At 44.3% G+C, this 21,363-nt stretch overlaps 2 protein-coding genes across 8 annotated transcripts in view; both read right to left on the reverse strand.

Annotated features, from left to right (window-relative positions):
• LOC108152627 (heparan sulfate 2-O-sulfotransferase pipe-like) overlaps positions 1 to 21,363 on the reverse strand; it is a 38,207-nt gene that overhangs the window by 6,779 nt on the left and 10,065 nt on the right. For 2 of the 7 annotated variants that reach the window (XM_033386904.1, XM_017282106.2), the window contains exons 2-3: positions 12,744 to 12,910; positions 7,538 to 7,596 (exon numbers count right to left, since the gene is read on the reverse strand). In XM_033386904.1, the coding sequence (XP_033242795.1) occupies positions 7,538 to 7,596; positions 12,744 to 12,910 (226 nt within the window). Of the gene's footprint in view, positions 1 to 56; positions 212 to 289; positions 850 to 1,028; positions 1,299 to 1,355; positions 1,511 to 1,588; positions 2,146 to 3,028; positions 3,473 to 3,630; positions 3,967 to 4,023; positions 4,179 to 4,252; positions 5,119 to 5,233; positions 5,631 to 5,937; positions 6,504 to 7,537; positions 7,597 to 12,743; positions 12,911 to 21,363 lie in introns of those variants that run through there. The other 5 variants (XM_017282105.2, XM_017282101.2, XM_017282103.2 and 2 more) reach the window with 5 other exon arrangements.
• Positions 2,156 to 3,096, reverse strand: LOC108165233 (heparan sulfate 2-O-sulfotransferase pipe-like). The gene is made up of 3 exons (XM_033386906.1): positions 2,825 to 3,096; positions 2,597 to 2,751; positions 2,156 to 2,522 (listed from the first exon to the last, which is right to left on the reverse strand). The coding sequence occupies exons 1-3, from the start codon at positions 2,998 to 3,000 to the stop codon at positions 2,344 to 2,346; spliced, it is 510 nt and encodes a 169-aa protein (XP_033242797.1). The 5' UTR covers positions 3,001 to 3,096; the 3' UTR covers positions 2,156 to 2,343.

Consider the following 21,363-nt stretch of genomic DNA (forward strand, 5'->3'; position numbering starts at 1 on the left):
TAATCAAGCAGAGTCTTAGGTTACCCAAGATATTTGTCTGGTCCGAACCGACTTACAGTAGTACATTTTGGAAGCGTCCGCAAAGTAGCGGGGTACGTAGGCTTCCAGGACAGCAAGAGTCTCGTTCGTATGTTCCCAGGTGCCCACAACAGCGTACTCCCGCTCCACATTCAGTTTGGCAATTTGCAGGGCCAGACGAGAGTTGAAAGGTCTAAGGGGGTGGTTAGGAGTAAGGAGGGTCTTGCATTGTGACTGAGAGAATGAGAGAAGGAAGCCTGACAACACTCACGTGCACTTGAACTCATCGTGACCGCAGAAAAACAGGGTCTGCCTGCGATGATCCCCCACATGCTCCAGGAGCGAACCCTCGATGTAGGTGCAGACCTTCTCGCCACTCAACACACACTGATCGTACTCGGTGTTTACCCATTTGGGATTGGGCATTTCCCGATTGCTGCGCCTTCGGCCGGGCACAAAGATCCATGGGGCGCGAATATAGTAATACCAACTGACCACCCGATCGACCGGATCGCGCACCATATTGATGTAGATGGGACGGGGCTGTTCGTTCTTTGTGAAATTTAGATAGTTGACGTGACTGGCAAAGACAGTGCCATCCTCCAGGTTGACTATATTCTCGATCATATCGCTCTGCTCGGGCAGCTCAAGGATAGGTAGGACGCCACCGTTTTGGGGATCCTTTTCCACCTCATAGTCGTGGACTTTGCCAAGCTGACGCATCAGCTCGATTAGCTGCATACTGCCCGTCTTGGGTACGCGATTGAAGAACAGCACGTCGATGTCAGCCTTGGGGGTATTGTTCAGGTCTTGTGCGTTTAACTGAAGGATCTGCAAAGGCACACGCACACCTTTGAGTGGGAGGATGTTGCACAGAGAGAGAGAGAGAGAGAGAGAAAGAGAGACAAAGACTGGAGAGAGGCGCACATGTGATGGTGGGTTCAAGCATCCAAGCCAACCAAATGCTCGACAAAGGATTAGTATCGAAAGAGAGAAAGACTCGCGGGAAATTTGTGTGTATAGTATGCTATTGGTATTCGTATCATATCATTTCATCTTATGTAAAAAATGTTTTAGTCTTATAAGTTTTTCAGTTGCCTAGATAGGAATGTCCATGAATTGGTTCTTATTAATGGCTATATATTGCATGTACAGGCGCTGCATGATGAACTGGTACAACTCAAGCTCAAATTTGAAGCTGTCCTTGAGATAGCGCTCCACATCCTCATCCAGACTGTTGTCATGCGGGGTCGTGTTTACCGTAAATTTGTTGGTTTGGGCTAGTGAAAATATATCAATGAGTTCGAAGCACATTTAGCAAATCAGTGGGGACCTACAGTAATAGACCTTCGTGGCACCCGCAAAGAAACGCGGTATATAGGCCTCGAGTACGGCCAGTGTGATGTTCGTCTGCTCCCAGGTGCCCACTACAGAGTATTCCCTTTCCACATGCATCTTGGCCATTTGCATTGTAGCCTCGGAGTTTAACTGCCTAAATAAGGATAGCAATGGAAGGGAATTATGCCTGCAGAGAAAGTAGAAAGGGGGGTTCTCTATAGGGAAAACCTACTCGCAAATCTTCGCATTACCGCACAACTTCAAGGCGAATCTTCGCCAGTCGCCGTTGAAACGATTGTGGGCATCGAACACACAGTGGGGGGATATCCTCTGCTTCACACAGTCGTTGAATTTCATATCATAGTACGTTTTATCCTGGACTTTTTTATTGGGGTTGCGTCTCACGGACTGGCCCACGATCTTTGGGTGGCGCAGGTAGTAATAGGCACTGATCACCTTCTCTATGGGATGGCGCACCAGGTTGATGTAGATGGGCCGGGGCATGTCGTGTACCGTGAAGTTCACCCAGTTTGCGTGCTCCACGTAGACCGACGGTTCGGACAGTTCCGTTAGCTGATGCACGAATTCCCTTTGCTCCTCAAAGTTCTCTGTCATTGCCCTTTTCGGTTGTATCACATTGCGGAATGTCTCATAGCCGTTCAGCAGGCCCAATTGATTTATTAGGCGGGTCATCGACTGACTTCCCGTCTTTTCAATTCGATTAAAGAATACGAACTCCCGTTCGGCCTTGGGTGTATTATTCAGTCGGACAGGAACAAGATCAACCAGCTTAAATGTGAAAGAAATAATTCTAATTCCTTAACAGCAGAAAAAAACGCAGATGAAAACTTCTAGGCTAGAATTACAGATGCATTGAATGAGTAAAGTTAGTGGAACAGAAAAGACCGCTGAAGCTCTTGATTACTTGATCCAATCTTTGTTCTTATCCTACTCAATAATTAAAATCAAACCAATAATGTGATATAATCACAGATCCAAGTGTCTATTTATTGAGAAATATTGCCGATACAAGCGCTGCTTGCAGAAGTGATAGAACTCGTATTCTTGCGTGAAATTGGCCCGCATTATTCTCTTGATCCGTTCACTGATCTTGGGTTTCCAGTGGTTTGTGTTGCGCTTCTTGAAGGCCAGGCCTTTGACGGGTTCTGCAGGAAAGTGGACAATGGACAATTTAATTCTCGGTCAAGCCAAGCCCCAAGGAACTATAAGTAAGGTTTACCATAATACAGGTCGGTACTGCCCCTAAAGAAACGTGGTATAAAATGCTCGAGCACGGCCAGGGTAACATTCACATCCTCCCAGGAGCCAATAACCGAAAAGTCACGCTCAACATTCTGCTTGGCCCGGGCCACGGCCGCGGGCGTATTGAAGGGTCTTGGCGTTCAAAGAGAAAACATCTTAATGTGAGAGGAAAGGATTAACTTAGAATGGATCCGGGACTACCTACTCGCATAAGGGGGCATGTCCGCAGAAGAACAAACTCTGCCGCTTATGATCGGCTGAATCCTCTTTGAAGTTCAGGCCGTAATCATAGCGACATTCGAAGTCGTGGCTCAGCACGCAATCCTCAAAGTTTTTCGTGTAATGAGTACGATTTTGAAATTTTCCGGTAATTTTGAACATTTGCAGCGAATTCCACGGCGTACGCTTATAGTAGTACCAGCTAATAACCCTCTCCACGGGGTCTCGAACCTGCACAAATAAGGGAATTGGGGAAGTTTTGAGGAAGAACACACAACAAACAAACGCCAGCTCCTCCTCCTGCTCCTACTCCTACCAAATTGATATAGATGGGTTGGGGCAGGTGAAACTGTCGAAAGTTCACATAGTTGGCATGCTCGGCATAGGCGAAAGCATCCTCCTCCATCAGATCCAGAATGCGGTGGGCCTCCTCTTTTTGTTTCTCAAACGACCAATAGACTCCGGTGGGCTTTTCGAATGGCGATCGTGCGTTCTGAAAGTGATTGCGCTCGCCCAGGCGGAGCATCAGCTCAATGAGGGTCTCGCTGCCCGTCTTGGGTACTCGATTGAAGAAGAGTATATCTCTGATATGGTATTTGGTGTTGTTCAGGAACTTTGGGTTCAGACGCCACAGCTGCAAAAGGTCATGGGTAGAGTAGTAGATGCGCACCGCAAAAGGTAACCATAACAGACAGACATCATAGAGATGCTATATACATGGAGAAACAGACACACACACACACAAAGCCATAGCAAGAGATTCACACAAAAAGCAATCAAAACATTATTGTGTACTATATAGTCCTGAAATGTTTAATCATACAGTGGACATGGCTTAGCTTAGGTCTAATCGAAATTTGTTCCTACGCGATTCTATTCTTGCTCTGTTCTGTCCCTAATACTCCTCCTCGTTGTAGTCGTTGCGCTGCTCTGGCACCAGCAGATAGTCGTCTTCCCCGAAGCCCTTGCCATGACTTAGAGCGGCATACTGCAGGTACAGACGCTGTTTGCAGAATTCGTAGAACTCGATCTCGTTGGTCAGATTCTTCCTCAGGATCAGGCGCGTTTCGTCGCTCACGATGCGTGTGACATTATTGCGATTAACGCGGGACAGACGATCTTTGCCCACTAAAAATTAAGTTCAGTCAAGTCTCGTGGCAAAGTAAAGTTAGTCAGAGTGCTTACGATAGTAGGCCACCTTGGCATTACGGAAATATCGTGGTATATAGGCCTCCAGCACGGCTAGCGTGATATTTGTGTCCTCCCAGGTGCCAACCACGGCATATTCCGATTCCACAGTGCGCTTGGCCTTCTGCATGGCCATCTCCGAATTGAAGGGCCTAACAGGGATTGCAGTTGGGATAAGATCAGAGGGAGCTACGAGTATCTACTGCCCTATCTACTGCCTACTTACATGCACAACTTCTGATTCATGCCGCAGAAGAATAAAGTCTGACGACGGTGATCACCCGCATCGTTCTTGATCTGCATTTGATTGAAAGTACAGTGGCGATCTTTGTTGCGGACGCATGTGTCCAGGTCCATGTCTAGGAACTCGTCCGAAGGCATGGCCGGGGCCTTGTCCCCCAGTTTGGCCTGCATGTCGCGATAGTACCAGCGGGCACGTATGTAGTAATGCCAGCTGATGATGCGATCGATGGGATCGCGTACGAGATTAATGTAGATCGGACGCGGTAGATGGAATCTGGTGAAGTTGATGTAGGCTATGTGCTGGCTGTAGATGTGGGGCTTGGGGCGCGTTAGGAGATCGGAAAGCAGATCGCTTTGGTGCTGCTTGTTCATCAAGACGGTTTCGTGGGCACCGCCCTTGTTCCGGGCATGGTTGAACCCATTGATCTTGCCCAGGCGTGCCATCAGCTCCATCAGCGATTGGCTGCCTACCTTCGGTACGCGATTGAAGAACACGAAATCTACTTCGGCGTATTTGGTATTATTCAGTAAATCGGCTTGCAAATTGAACCCATCAATGCCATCAATACCATCATGCTTTTCATCATCATCAGCATCGTCCTCATCATCATCATCATCATCTTCATCGTCCCCATAGTTAGCCTCATCTTGGAGGGGCTTCTCCTCGGGCAGGGCCAATTGTTTGTCATGTGGGGCCTTGTGCAGGTGCGCCTTGTGAGGCACCTGATGTGGCACCTGATGCTGGTGCTGCTTCGAGTGATGATCGTGGTGGTGTCCATGTCCGTGTTCCTCTTCATGCTTTGGTTCCTCCTCGCTGCTCCGGCGATCATGCACATTGTATCCACGTAGCTACATGCAAATGGTAGGCCGAATTAACATCTCGTCTATCGAGAGAGAGCGACTAACCCAATCGAAAGTTTACCCAAGCTAGGACGTGGTTAGGAAATACCGAAAGATCAAGCAGTACGAAAATTAACACAGTTTATTTTACTCTTGAAACACTATCACTAATCAACTAATTTGCTTCCCTCAGCTTCGGATCTAGGTCCAGCCTCAATGCGATATACTGCTTATACAGTCGATGCCTGATAAACTGATACAACTCAATCTCCCTAGTCAGGTTCCGCGAGAGCAGGGCCCTTGTCTTCTCGCTCAGTGTGGGCCTGAAATTGTTGCGATTAACATTTCCCAGCCGGCTGCGCAGAGCATAGTACTCGTCCTTGGCGCCGGCAAAGTACTTCGGTATGTAGCCCTCCAGTACAGTCAGAGTGGTGTTTGTATCCTCCCATGTGCCCACAACAGCGTAGTGCTCCTCCACATTCCGTTTGGCCCGCTGCATCGCCTCGTGCGAGTTGAAGGGCCTGCAGAAAGTTTATTTGGGATTGTACATACATCGGGTGTACTTTTAATGGGGTATTCTACAGTTGCTAGGGCAGATTGATGGTGTTGCGCTGGGATAGGGATTGAAGAGATCTAAGGCTTATATACATAAATAGATGTATACTCTAAAGCTCAGAGTGATCTTTAGGATCATAAAATGACACAAGCAATCCTCTTTGCTTTGCCCAACGTACCCCAAAGATCTCTAGCTATTCCCCCCACAACTCATCGACTACCATCGCAAAATACTGAGATGCCCCCTGAGATCCTCTCTCGACTGCTACTCACATGCACACGGAGGTCGTGTGACCACAAAAGAATAACGACTGCCTTCGATGATCGCCAAGATTTCCCATTTCCATTTGCTCGTACACACATTCCGGATCGTGCTCTTCGATGCATTCATTGAAGTCCTTCCTGACCCAAGCCACGCTGGGCAGAACAGCCTTTTCGCCAAAGGTTTCCCTCCGCTCGGCCAGATACCAGGGGGCCCGGGCATAGTAGAACCAGCTGACCAAACGCTCAATGGGATCGCGCACCAAGTTTATGTAGATGGGCCAGGGCTCATTCAAGAGATCAAAGTCGATGAAGGCCACATGCTTGGTATACGTGTTGGCTCCCGTGCTGTTTAGCACATCGCTGTGTAGGAAGTTCTTTGCATAGGTGGGATCCATGAGGACCACTTCGTAGAAGCCCTCGACATCGCGCCGGGCCTCGAAGCCATTCCGCTTGCCCAGGATCTTGAGCAACTCCATCATCTTTTCGCTGCCGGTCTTTGTCACTCGATTGAAGAATATCGTGTCCAGCTGGGCACGCGGTGTGTTGTTCAGCTGTGCGGCGGTCAGGTGTGTTAGCTGCCGGATTGCAAAAGTTGGGGAGTGCTGGAGTGCTTGTTGGAGTAGGATAATTTCTTGCGGATTGAGTGGAACACACAAAGCTACACGAACATGAACACGAGTCAACACAAGTAGGACAACATATATATATGTATAAAAATAGACTTTAAGCGGTTTTTTTTTTTTTTGGGAAGCAACAGAGTGAGAGAGAGAGAGACTGGGGGCATGGGCATCGCATCCCATCAGCTTAAATAGTTTTTCGGGTTTCGCATTGAGGATTTCGCAAAGTCGCGCACAGCTGGATGTGGGCATAAATAATAATCCTCCCCATAGCCAAAGCCATCGTTGAAACTTACCTTTGGGACATTTGCTCATTTACTTTAATCTTTATAAATCGAATTTCTATCGCTTCTATGTCGCAACTAACTAGCCACACAAAAAAAACCAACAAATATTGATTCAAACTGCGCTGACAAAATTCCAAGACAGAGTCGAAGTGTAATTTTCGTTTGTGTTAGTGTAAGGAGAGAGAACTGCATAGGATAGACAGCTATATAGCCATAGCTATAGGTAGATTGTAGATACAGGGATAGCTAATAGACTACCAGAGCTAAACTGATTGCATAAGTACTAATATGTAGGTGTTGTTTGTGTTGTATGTTGTGTGTGTGTTGGTGTTTGTGTTTGTGAGGGCTAAGAAGAAGAATGCTACAGCGATTGGATGAGCCACAATGATGCCGGACAAAGAGAGGCAGCGCGTATGAACCGCAGAGAGAGAGAGAGAGAGAGAGGCAGCGAGTATGAACGAAAGATACAGAGAGTATGGGAGGGTATGCATTCCGGTCAGGCATATATGCAATATCAAACACCAAGGAGCTGAAGCTACCTTTCCGCATGTATAGGTCGCTTTTAATGGAGTTTCATCGATGATGCTTTACTTGTTTCTGCTTTATGGCCAGCCAATAATGTATGCAATAATGTTTACGATATGGTGGGCAATATGCATGATATTCATATCAAGATATTTATAGAATGGTTTTTCATTAGCTTACCTGGCCAGTGCTTTTCAGATATTGGTAGGTGCCATGCAGGGTGTTGATATCGTCGTGTTCTGAAAGGTTGAGCCAGTTAATAAATCACTCGATAATAATATACAAAGTCGTAGTCTATTTTGTAATGAAAAGAACTCCCATACTAATCAATTAAAGATATTGGTTTATCTTTTCTATGAAACATGACTCTATTCAGCTGACGTTGTACGTCTTGCGATGTCTTACGAATGCATCGATTTACATCACACCTCCGATGACCTTAGAAACGGACTCCCAAAAAATGGAAGGAAGTAATACCGAATACTTTTACTTTCCTTTGGAGCCCAAAAGGTGTTGTTTATGCAATATCTGGAATGGGGGGAAGTCGAATACTGAAGCCATTTTCAGCTTTGATAAATAAATGACGATGAGTGCAATAAATATGCAAGCTCATGGCGACTCCTTTCACTTTTCCGAATCACTTAGGATGCGATAGGGATCATCCTCAGATTTCGAAAGGTTTCCCACTACCACTACCACTCCCTCTCCCATCCTTGCGTCCAACGCAAAACGCATGCAAATGGAAACTTTTGCGTGTCCATTTGATGGCGGTGGTGTCGTGAGGGCAATTAAAATGTTGATGTCTAGGCATTTGTCCAGTTTTGCCAGACGTGAACGTGGGCACTGCATACAATACAATTTAGCAGCAAATGGTAAATGACTGTAATCGAGCATTTGGACAGGCCTAAACACACACAGAAAGAGACAGAGAGAGAGAGAGAGATATAAAGGAAGGCTGATGCGGAAAACATCTTGATATTCAAGTGTAGTGTGGGTCGATCGCACCACTTTGGTGTTTTTTTAGGCAAAGTATTTCATAATTCGTCCCGAACTGAACGAGGAAGTGTGTATCACCAGGCCCGTATCCAGTCCCGTGTCCACTCCAATTGCATGTAAACCAGATTCGTTGTGTTGTATTTGGTCAATTGGGCAGTTTCTCTGAAAAATGTGAATGAAAGTGGTGGCCAACTGGTTTGCTGGTCCGTGTCTCTCACTCTCTCTCCCTCTCTCTCTTTCTCTCTCTCTCTCTCCGGCTTAACCACCGACAACAAAGTCACTGAACCAAAAGTGAAACACATTTTGCGGTTGAAACCTTAAAATAGAAGTCTGCTCTCCTTTTATATCTCTGTTTTTTTTTCGGGGTTTGTTTGTATGGTCAGGAAATTGGGTCACATCCATGCAGTTGTCTCATGCAGTTCTTCCACTTTGGCTGTGATCTGGTTAATTCGATATTTTTTTATTCTTTATTCTGCTGTTCTAAAGCGACCTTCAGTCGGAGCTTAGCTCCGGTTATTGGCCACTTCAGGTGCCGGCTGAAGGTGAACAACGTAACATGTGGTGCATGCACATAATGCATGGGAAAAAGTGGAATCATACTGAGGTGGGGCCGCAGTTGGCTTTGTTCTAAGCAGGGGATGCTGTGAGGGGATGGACTGGGATGGAGTGCTGGTCGATGATGTAGCTTAACCAGAAATTGTGTATACAATATTTTATCTGATCATCTTTTACTCTTTTCTACTCTATATCCAATCTATCAAACCCTTCTTGGTATTTTAAGACATACCTACATGTTTTGTGGATCATTCCCTTCTAGATCGTTTCACTCTCTTATTAAATAATTCCATTTATTGTTGATGAATAATCTGCAAGCACTTGAAAACGTCTCTATGGTTTTCTTTCCGGTTAATTTTTCTTTATAATTCTTCCACCTTAAAATAATCTATCTAATTTCGAGCCTTATTCCGCCCAATAGTTCGTTCATTTGTATAATTTTATGTTTCTCTACCTCTTTCTCGATCTCAAGCCCTGACTCTAAGATTAGCCGAACCCCTTGGTAACGCCCCTGCCACAGAAAATTGCCTGCTTGCTGTTTTTCCGCTAAATTGGACCACAACTCTAGGCACTATTCGGTTTGGTTTGGTTTGGCTGACTAACGAACTGGGTAGGTGTTCGTACTGCTACGAGTATTGCTATTGGTCTATGGATCCGACTCTTGGCCGGGGTCTCTGTCTAATTGAAAATAAAGTTGCTCGGTTCGGTAGTGAGCGCAAAGAACTGGTTTGCTATGCATTTTTGCCAGGGGCAAAGTTGGCATTGCTACACTTTAGTTTTATTTTTCTTCTTCTTCGGCTGTGCTAGTTAAAGGTGTAGACAATTGTTGGGTTGACTGCTTTTTTCCATGGGAGACAATGAATCGAGACAGGTAGAGCACTGATGGGTTTTATTGGGTCTACTCTTTTGTGTCAGGGATGGCTTTTGAAGCGATTCTTCGAGGGTGTAAACGATCTAGCTTGACATTGATTTGTGGATGAGCTGTCTGTCTGTGGGGCAGTTTATCCAACAGTCGATCAGGCGATCAATCTTCTTCATTGCTATTTTGTTCATCGACTGAGAGATTCATCAGGATTGTGAAAGATTACAGATTGTCATCCTTTATTATTTTGCCTTTTTCTTGTTTAAATTTATTATTGATTTTCCCAGCAATCGTTCTTCGTCTCAGCTCTTTCATTAGCAGTCTCCCCAATTCACACAACAATCCATTAAAGAATCTTAAACTTGAGTCATGTTTCCGTCATGTTTCCATGTGGCCATTAGACCACGACATCAACCGCAGCCCCAAGCCAAAAACACAACTTGGCTGCAACGTTCAGAGCTGTTAATTAGCCCAAGTCAAGTTCAATGTTGGCACACAAAACGCAGCCAAAGAAAAGAGCCGGCTAACGGTGTCATCATCATGATGATGGCCTGAACGAGCATGTTGAGTACGAGTACGTCATCATATTTGTATCTTTATCTCGCACTCGACCCCCGCGAGTCGTGTGAGTCAATTAAATGAAATATTTATGAATGAATGAATACGTATGGCTGAAGGTAAACCGTTTGTGCATTTTACAGATACTTGTTTTCTTTCTTTCTTTTTTGCTTTTGGACAGACAGACAGACAGCGCAAGAAAACCTCCATCAACGTCACACACTTTTGCTTTGTTTTCTTTTCATTTTATAAATTTTTACTTCTTTTTTGGCCATTAGCCGGATTTTGCCTTGGAGGGGGCCTAAACAGGGACAATTTGTAACTGTCGTCTGTGCACGAGGCGGTGCAACTGACGCGTGCGCAGACGCAGCGGCAGCAGCCGCAGCAGCAGCGCCAGCAGCCACAATGGATATGGCACTGGCACTGGCACCAGCTGTGCCACAAGTGCACTCCGGTCTGGATGGTCCCATCTGACTCGACTTCATCATCATCATCATCATCTTTTACTGTGGAAGTCTTCGGCAATACCCCTCTGCCTTTGTTCCACTGTACTGTCAGCTGGCTGTTGTTGGCAATCACCGCAGTAAGGCGTGAAGTCTTCAGTTCCCCAGACTTCCTCCGTCTCCGCCTCCGCCTCCGCCTCTGCCCAGACATCACCTTGCCACAGTCTTCCCCTAGAGATCACCTTGTGGCTTTCGTCAGTGGCTCAGCAGCTGCTGTTGCTGCTGCTGTTGGGGCAACTTTTGTCTAATTTGCAAGTCGAGTTGCACGGCCTAAGCGAGCCCCAAAACTTCCGGCATGGAAATTAGGGGGGTCTTTTTTTTTTTAGCATTTTCCAGAAAGTTTTGATTTGATTTCGGTTTTCCTATCCAGCTTCAGCTTCAGCAAGTAGCATTGCCTAATGATGGAGGTATTAGTCCAATTACGGTCCGCGACTGACGATGATCATTAGCCGAAGTGATCTCGCTCAAGTGGCAGAATCTCAAGTGCCGCTCTGAAAAATCTCCGCTTTGCCACTTCTTTTATACTCAGTTTTTGAATGCGTTTTCATTGTTGATGGAATTGAAATGGCGTTTGGTTTGGCTTTTGTTTGGCTTTGGAGAATGTTCGGCAAACATTTTAGAGAGGGAAGAGTGTCAAGTGATTGCTTTTGAGGTCTATGGTAATGTGATCTTAACGAGAGTACTCGCTGAGTACTGGCTGGGGGGGCTACATATATGTATACACTGATCTACGGATAAGTGGGAAAAGAGTTTTGAAAGAGTTTCTCTTGATAAATTGTACCGAAGGACCAGAAATAAGATTATGCCATACAAACACTTAATCCACAAATTTCCCTCTTGTGTTATTTGCTAATTGAATTAATAATATTATAATCAATATGCTGAATTTTTCATCACAGCCACAAAACAAAACTGCGCTTAGCGCAATGTCAAAAGGTTAAATTGCCTCCAAATAAAAAGAGGTTGCCCCACAACCTCCCACTGGGACACAGCTAAACACATAATTTATTAATGCACTAAAATATGCACAAATAAAAAAAGAAGCGAGGTATCATCTATGTAAACACATGCATATTGTAATTAAAAAGCATGCCATGCCGCACATATTTTCGTGCCACCAACTACGATTATCTATGGATGCATCGACAATACTAGTGTATTGTGTTGATATTAATTTGAGAGTTTATTAGTGCTATTCCGCAGCACACAAAATCCGATTATTGTATAAAGGGGATAGATACATGTACTATTTTGGGTGTCTTTCCGTTAAATATTCTATTATTTATTCATGCATAAAGCATGCGCACTAATTTAGCCTAAAACGATCAACTAATTTATTACCGGAACCAGAGCCAGAGCCAGAGCCCATAGCCAGGGAAAAATATTAACAAAGGTGTCCCACTGTAGTTGTTCTTTTTTGCCATTTGCAGGCCTGAGGTCTGAGGTCCACGGGTCAATGTGGTAATTAAAAATCAATTGGGCGTAGCCGATGTTCGAAAGCTTTACCACCTAATGGGTCTGCCCGGTGGGGTATATTAGGCAGTCATAAGGGGTGGGGAGGCCATGTAGGCCATGAATATGAATAATATTTAAATACCTGTAATACATTTTTAAAGTTTCTATAAAGTCTGTCATTAGTTAATGTTTGATTCCACTATTACACCTGTTTCAAAAGAACATCTTCTAGTCGAACCTTTTAGAAGAAACCCCCCTCCCCCCTCTTTCACGATGTTTTTTTTCTTTGCCATACTTCCTGTACACAAGTGATGCCTTTATCTGATACGCAACGCGAATGCAATCGAGCGCGAAATTTGGCCCACAATTCGGCCTTGGGCTCGTTGTGGGCTGGGCTGGGATGGGATGGAGGTGGAGATGGAGATGCGTTAGATATGTATCTGTGGGGGTTACTTACTGCCCGCATCGTGGCCGCTGACGTGATTGCTGGTCAGGCCGAGGGCGGAGAACTCGGAGGGCTGCAGCTTCACCTCCATCTCCTTGAGACGGCTGTTCAGCTTGTTGGTGTGCATAAAGAGGAAGAAGGTGCACGATATGGCCAGCAGGGCAATCAGTTCCACGGATCTGCAATAGAAGGGCACAAATTGTTAGTCAAAGATTAAATGACAGCTCCCCTCACAAAGGGACGGGGGGCCTGCGAAGCACGGAACGGAGTCTGGTATGGTAACAGAGATTCTATTTATAATGGCCATTAAGCTTTTATAATTTACGCCAAATTGGTTTTTAGCAGCTATTATTTCATTTACACTTCGAATTGCTGTCGCACACAGCAACAGCAACAGCAACAGCAACAGGAACAGAACGGACCGAAACGTTTCTGTCCTTTGGTTAGGAACGGGGGAGGGACAAGCACTGGGACGGCGACGGCGACGGCGACGGCGACGTCGACTACAAAGTGTGCGCTGTGACAACATTTAATTAAGTTCTGAAAAGCCAGAAGAAAACAAAATGAAACAAAGCAAAAATCGGCGAGGGTACACAAGAAATGCATCAGAATAGGGAGAGACTGGAAAAATTATAAAAGAAATTAACAAAACAATGCGGGATGGGTTTTTGGGGGTGGTTCCACCCAGTCCCGAGGGTTGGGACCTGCTGGAGTTGTTACCTGTCACGAATGCGGTACAGTCCAGGTATTGGGGCATTTTGGCGGGAGGGAAGGCGAAAATTTTAAAATTCAGAGAACGGAATCAGAATTAAGGGACAGATTTGTGGTATCATTTAATAAGCTAAATACGTCGCATAGATGATCAAATGAACATCAATAACTTGATGATTATTCAAAGATTTCTATGAGAAACTGGAACTACATATGCGTGGAATATTAACTGAGAAATTATGCGAGGTACTGAGGAATATTAGTATCTTGCTGTAGTTTCTTGAGATGTTATTTTGTACTTTTCTTGGGATTCAGCTAACAAGTCCGTAGACTCAGTCCATACTCCATAGTTGAGTTCCTAACAATCAGATTTGGCATTACTGTGGCCCGGAGTCGGTAATCCATGCCACACTCGTGCTCTTAGTCGTGCAACAATGACCCACTTGCCTGCCACACGGGAGGGCTTAGCCGAGCTGCAACAGACCGGAGAACCTTTTGTGGAGCCCGCATTTCGCCCTGGCCTGGTCATTTTTTATGTAGTGTACATACTCGTATATATGTTTATATCTATCTTATATTTTGTATATACTTTTTGGCTTTTTCTGTTTTTATATTTGCCCAACGTTGATAACAAAACAAAGCGAAAGAAGCACAAAGAAATAGAAAGAAAACAAAACGATGGAGAAAGAGGAAGAACGAATGAAAAAAAAACGAAAGAAAAAACAAAAACGATGAAAAATAAAACCAACTAAAAATTGCAATGCAAACTGTTTTCTTTGGCAACTTTTTTAATGCAGCTGTCCGGTGTCTCCCCGTCTGGTGTCCAACAGCTCCAGCCGGACAGCGGCAAAAATGCAGAAGAAAAAAACAAAATTAAAACCAAAAAAAAAAAAAAAATGTGAATAAATATTTTTTTATTGTTCGCTTTTGTTGGCATAAATCTACGGACCAGATATAACAGAAGTCTCGGACGGGACGGCCTTAAAAAACGGTATCAAAATAATAATGACAATAAATGCGGCCATAGAAGGGAACACAAATACGACCCAGTCTCCTGGTCGCGGATCTGTTCGGTTCGGTTTGGGTCTTGTTTAGTTTGTCATCAGGTGCACAGAGTAATTTATTTCAAATGACTGCACTGGAGTCGAGATGGAGTTGGAGTTTGAGATGGAGATGGAGATGTAGGGGGTCTGGGTCTGGGTCTAAGGAAAATCACAGACCTCGCTGGTCTGAGCTGGTTTGACTTTCATGAAATGTATCTCTTGGCCATACAAATACACAGCAGATTGGTAGCTAAAACAGTCACCAGAGCCCGCCCTGGGCTGGCCATAAGGCGCTTTCGCTGGACGATGGTGATGGCGATGATGGTGATGGTCACCTGCTGTGTGGACTTGGCTCAACTTCTTAACTAGAGTGGAGTTTGGGTTTGGGCTTGGTTATTTTTTTGTCTTTGGGGGAGGCTTCATTTCATTAGCCCACAGTTGACGCCAAAAGTTTGTGGCTTATGTGCATGCGAATGTCTCTCGTCGGCCCTGACGATTCGCATTTATGCGCTCTCTTTTTTCGGCCAACTTATTGTTAAAGTTGACGCTAAAGTGGCCCGCAAATCCCACTTAAGCGCTGTTGCCACCAAAACATGGGCCTTCCTCTTCCCCTTCCCCTTCCCCTTCCTCTTGGTTGAGCCTCGTCTTGTGCATTTACAAAACTTTGCTTTTCTTTCTTTTTTTGTTTGTTGCAGAAAGCACGGAATTTATTGACATTTTGTTTGGTTCTCTGGACTCGGTTCTCAGTTCTCGTTTCTACTCTCGTACTCCCAACGGGTCGCCAGGCGTGTAAATGCCGAAAGTTATGTGATTATTAAAATAATTTTACGTGACTGCGTCGATTTCTTTTGGACATTTGGCTGGATCCACACACACACACACTCACATGGGCTAGTGGCGACTCTCGGGTGGAATAGAATGGGGGTGTTGGATTTGGGCCCGATTGCAGTTCGTTTGCTGCCACGTAGCACATGTGCAGGCCATTAGGGACCCGGGACCAGGGACCAGGGACCTCGAACCATACTCGGTTCGTTAGCGCTTTTTTCTCTCGCTCCTCCTCTGCGAATATACGAGTATGTGCGTATCTGTATGCGATACGAGCTCTATTTCTCTTTGTTGGGGTGTGGGGGTGTGTGGAGTGTGTAGGCGTGGTTGGGGGCTCGGGGTCGGGGGATCGTGGGAGTAATGGCTGGTGGGTATTGCCTTCAACAGGGGCGTAGTTGATGTCAGGCTATATATAATTCTAGTTGTTACATTTGGCTGAAACTTTATCAAGATGATTGAAATGTGGGTGCCAAAGATCGGGGGGAATATTAAAGAGAAAGACAGAAGATCTGGAAATGATTCGCGGGCTTTAAGAAAAAATTATGCGCTTCTTTGTCTTGTATCTTGTCTATCATTAGATACATATGTATGTGTGTATGTACCTACTTCTCACACATCAGATACTCCTCTCCGCAACTGTAGATTTCATATATCTGCAAAAGCATAACATTTTCTATCAGATCATGCTCTTCTACAAGCTGGGCAATCTGTGCTTCCCATCGTGGAACCTCAGCTTAGAATCGCACCGAGTTCAATGTCCAAGATCTCCATTCTCTGCTCCAAACATGTTATACTATCCAACAGGCCGCACCTTTCACTTCACTTCAGTTCAATTCAGAGATAGAGATATACCAATACCAATACCAATACCAATGTTGGGGGAAAAGAGATGGAAACGGCATTAAACAGCCTGCGAGTTGCATGCAAATTGCTCGCCATTTCCGCTTAGTGTCATTTGGATGCCTATACGCAGGCACAGACAGGCAACGACACTGCAGACAGACAACTAATTTAATTAAACGATGGCAAATTTTCCAGCTAATCAAATAGTAAAACGGCATGCGGCCAACGAAATTGCAGCCAGTTGCGAGGCATTAGAAATGAAGATTGCAAAATGCGCAATCCATAAGGAAAAAAGAAGAAAAAAAACGACAAAACGGAATGTACTTCAGTTGATATACAATGAAGCAACTTCCATTCCAGCTCTAGCTACAACTACAACTCCAAGTCATACTTCAGGCAGAGCAGGCGCAACAAATTGTTCAAGACATGAAGATTTCTTTCGCAATCAGTCTTATTTTGGGAGATGGGGAGAAGCAGTCGAAGCCCCACTCCAGCCCCCCCTGCCATAATCAATACACGCATTAGACAGATTTCGAAAGGTGTTTGAACCCGTCATAGATTTGCCCCCGGCTGCGGCATTAGAAGTGGATAAACAAGTTGAAAGAACTCGCATGAATCGCAGATAAAATTTGAATCATGGAATCATGAAGCCATGGGATCGAGGAACAAGAAATTCTGGCCCTGACTTTGTGAAAAATATTCTCTTTTCTATCATTAGCATTTTTCAGAAATGGCTTCGCTTGGCTTGGCTTGGCTTGGCTTGGCTTGGCTTGGCTTGGCTCATGAGGCTCCATGACATAACCCAAAGTCTTCGCCCCGGCGTGGCGGCAGATCTTTTTTTATAACTAGTTTGGCCCCGGGTCACACAATGAGTTGCCTGATTTAATATGCAAAGAAATTGATTTTTTTTGCGCATTTTTGCGGCGTAGCTAAAGTTCAACAAACTTTTTACCCGTGGCCGTTTTTTTTTTCGGGAAGCCTTTCGCTTGACTCTGAGGTTCCGTGAGCACTTCATTAGGCAATTTTCGTTGGTCCGGCACTGGCACAGAGGCCCACTCAAATTGTCAACTAAGGTCAGTTAATGAGGCCTTCCGCAGTGGATGGTTGTTGGTTGTTGGTTGTGTAAGGTCGCATGAAAACCGTGCGCGAGGCACATAGAGAGGTGCAATGAGGTCGCCTTGGGGGTTCCGTTAGGCCTAACCGAAATGAATGGCAACATTTGGGGTCATTTGATGGAGTTTTCTTGAGATTACATCTGTGCGTGCTAAGAAAAGTGGCCGTGCATTGACAGCCGAAGAGTGGAAGAAAATTGTCAGCACGATAAGTAGAATTAATGAAAACTTCAAGCCATCAGTTCAAAGGTGGCTGTAGTTTGCGATGAGAAATCTCTCACTTAAAGGTAGTTACTTGAAGCATTCAATTGCTACAGTAATTGGTATAGGCTTAGGCCAAGTTTTCCCACCAAATGAAATAGCCCCGTTCACATTTCATCACATCTTTGAAGGGCTTGGCCAACAGCCCATTGAAAAATCCGCTCGAATTCGTTTCGGACAATACTCAACGCGGCTTTCAATTAAACTATTAACTCAAATCTGATAGCAGGGTCCATGGCGTAGATATCCATCGGCTGCCGCAGTAGACGTACGGTCAAAATCTCGCCTCGAAACTAGGCCAATTGTAATTAAAACGTTCTACGTGCTTCTCTCAATCATTTTAGAGTTAACTCTGCCGCTGACCCACTTATGGGCAGCTCTTAAATTCTGGAACAGAATTCAGAGTCCGCACTGAAAGTGCGTACCGGAAACGCTGTGTCAAGCCCCAAAGAGCCTCAAAGCAACAACTGGAGACTATTATTTGACGTTTTTAGCTTCGGCTGATTAAGCCAATTGAGCAATTGAATTTAGTGACGGCACAGAAAATACTAGTACAGAAATATATGTACGTACCACTCGCACATCGCATCGGGAGTAATAATACAATAAAGTTATGTTTTGATTAGAAAGTTGTATAATCTCAGCGAATGAGCCGAACCAAGCCGAGCCGAGCCTCGTGATGCGATTCGAGCCATGTGAATTTTTTATGCAATTGTTTTTCTTTTGAGTTTTTAGTTTTCAGTTTTCGGTTTTGTTTTTGCACGTACCCATCTATATGCCCAGATATTGGGGTGGGGGAGGGAGGCAGGGCCAGGGGGCGGCAAATACTGTATTGTATTGTATAAGTAGCTCCAAAAGTAACAATTTTATGCTGCACGGCATATGATTTAATTGAAGCCGCAGCAACAAAAGAAGCAAGCAGAGGGTTGGCCCAGGCCAAGCATACCATACTCTCGTGTCCGATGACACCTTTACGATGATAGTTAAGGCCGCACTAGATCACAACTATCAATATACACACCACAGTGCACTGTGTTTGGGGAGGCTTCCTTTTGCTGAAATGTTAGCTAATGTCCTCTGCTAATGAGGGTATAACAACAAGCTCCCCAATTGCTTGAGATCGGAACCGTGTTTATTTTAATTTCCGAAAATGTTATGCCATTTTTGAGCTACATTTTACCATTTCTTGTTTGTTGTGTTGTTGCATTTGCTGTTGCCCATTTTCTGTTATTTTTTGTGGTTTGTTTGCTCTAATAACAAGACTCTGTCAGCGTTTAAAAACTCATCAAAAAACAGTTTTTCTCATTTCTCTGTTGCCGCCGTTTGCCGCGCGCTGTTTTTGTGGTAAAGTAATTGTTATAAATTTTAAGTAAATAAGCAAAGGGAATAAAAAATGATGTGGCAGCACCAGCCCCAACAGAAAAGCAGCTTTTGAACATTGTTTAAATAAAGAGCGAAGGTCCAGCAAAATTTGTTTCGACTTTTATGCAGTTTTTGGCTACGTTTGTTGTTCATTTTTAAAGGGGTTTTAATGTAGTTTACATGCGGTCTGCACTGTACATTTTGTGATTAACGATTAGAGCATCGTTTTTTGTATGTTTACAGGCGTTTCATTAAATATAAAGACGCGGGTTTGAAGCGATTGGAAAGCCTTCACTAAAAAGGTTAATTAGGGCCATTCTGTTAACTGGTTGCGTGCATTTTTCTCCCAATAGAGAAAATACCTCATAGAAGATATCCCAGATATGTCCATGTTATCCACTCATTTGCTCTACTCTCAATACGTTCAGCCCCGAAATCCAAATACAAATAACCATTAACCGAACGGTGAATTGTCAGAAATTATTATAAATTATTTTAAATTTCTTCGCTGTACGAACGGCCAGCCAGCACGCTCAAGTGTAATATAATATTTGGATTGCATGGTCAAAATACAAGTTAATGACTACCAGTTCAAGCGTACCGTACCAAAAAAAAAAAAAAAAAAAAACACACACACAGAGCGAAAATACTGATAATCAAACAAATCTGTTAAGCACAGCCAAGAGACTAGGCAGCGACTATTTGGGGAGAGAGAGATGCTGTCGAGCAGTGGCCTCATCAGACCTGAGGAATGTAGTAAGGCTTTTCACGCCTTTGCATTCGAATTTCGAAGCAATCAGCAATATCGTAGGATAGGTCGTACTCGTGCATACACACATGTACACATGTACATATATCGTATGCTTAAAGTAGCGTTTAACACGCACGGACTTGACTGTGCAGGACCGAGCGTGCCAGCTGGTTAGTCAAGCATGATGCATCTCTCCCTGTCCCTCTCCCTCTCCCTCTCCCTCTCGCTCTCTCTTTCTGAATCTTTTTCTCCATCTCCATCTCTGATTGTTCATGACATTTGTCTATCCATCAGCTGGCTTGTTGGAAATATTTCATGTTTCTTATAGAACGTGATCCCATAAAACAAAAGAGTGAAATAAAACCAAAGAAGAACTCTTGTCCGCACCGGTCATCATCTTCAGCCTGGGAAAGTCCGATTCGATCAATACTTGGCTTAGTTTTTTCTTGTTTTTGTTTCTCTCTCTGTTCAGAAAACAAAAAGCAACTCAACTTTCAATTGCAAATTGTGCGGCGTTTTCAGGGAACGTGCAACGGCAACGGCAACGGCAACGGCAACGCTCTGCTGCGAATCAGTGCCCCCCTGCGACAAATTGTTTTTTCCTCTCTCGATATGCAGCTACAGAAAACACACAGATGCAGATACTCGTATGTATCTGCAAATGGAGTTGTTGCTGTGGCTGTGGCTGCGCCAAGTCAGAGTCACAGTCATGGTCGTTGGATAAAAGTGTCAATCTTGGCCAACAACATCATTATCGCCATCATCATTATCAAAGCCAAAGCCAAAGACAATTTTGCTCTTTTGTTTTGCAAATTTTGTCTTACCGCAAACAAATAATAGACCAAATTTCTATGAAGTAGCTGAAAGTATTAGGGGAAATATCTGAGGGTTTTATTAAATAATTTGTGCGGTTTTGCATTGGAGCAAAATAAAATAATAGTGATCTGACATTGATCTATGTTGATCTGATCCATTTTAACAGACCTCTTCTTCTCAAATGCTGTTTTTTTATAAGCCATTTCTCTTTGATGTATGGCATCCCAAGGATTTTTTATTAGTGGATTTATGTAAGCCATAAACTAGTATGCACTAAAACAAAATGATTTTCGTTGACTGCATCTTTATTTGAATTTGATTTGGCAATAAATCTGTTTCTCTGGTCTAAATTGCGCGGAAATTCTTTAGAGTTAAACGAAAACTTCGAATAAACCATCCAATTAGAAGGTCATCTAACCCACTTTTGGAGAACAAGTTCCATTCTCCCTATACCCTATACCCCATTCTCCTTCTCATTCGTATTCGCATTCCCATTCCGTGTGCTTGTCAAATGCGGAGCGAGCGAGTGAGGTGAAGCTTCATTTGGCTTGGATTAACGCGACTTGTAATTAAGTTGTAAAATCTACGTGCGGGCTTTTCACGACTACACGAGTACGAGTGTATCTACCCCTACAGCCTTTCCAGGTTGCACATAAAAGTCCTAAGTACACAACACATTTGTGGATGTGGCATGGAGTAGTAGAGTGGTGGAGTGGAGTTTAGGGGCAACTTGTGGCAAAAATGTAACTGCGAATTCATGAAGCCATGCTTTTCCCTTCACCTTTTTTCGGGGCATTCAGATTGCGGTAGATGTTGCATGCTGCTGCTGCCTGCAACATGCTGTGTCTGCCAGTCTATTAACACACTCCAATTGTCATTTGTTTTGCTAAGGGGCTAGAGTTCTGTGC

The sequence above is a fragment of the Drosophila miranda genome, chromosome XR (genome assembly GCF_003369915.1).
Source record: "Drosophila miranda strain MSH22 chromosome XR, D.miranda_PacBio2.1, whole genome shotgun sequence".
Lineage (NCBI taxonomy): Eukaryota > Metazoa > Arthropoda > Insecta > Diptera > Drosophilidae > Drosophila > Drosophila miranda.

Bases quoted from the DNA above. Each gene is read 5' to 3' on its own strand.
- LOC108165233 (XM_033386906.1), bottom strand. From the start codon at position 3,000: ATGTTCAAAATTACCGGAAAATTTCAAAATCGTACTCATTACACGAAA. The intron at 2,752-2,824 runs GTAGGTAGTCCC...TTGAACGCCAAG, and splicing joins GGACATGCCCCCTTATGCGA to ACCCTTCAATACGCCCGCGG. The intron at 2,523-2,596 runs GTAAACCTTACT...ACTTTCCTGCAG, and splicing joins CAGTACCGACCTGTATTATG to AACCCGTCAAAGGCCTGGCC.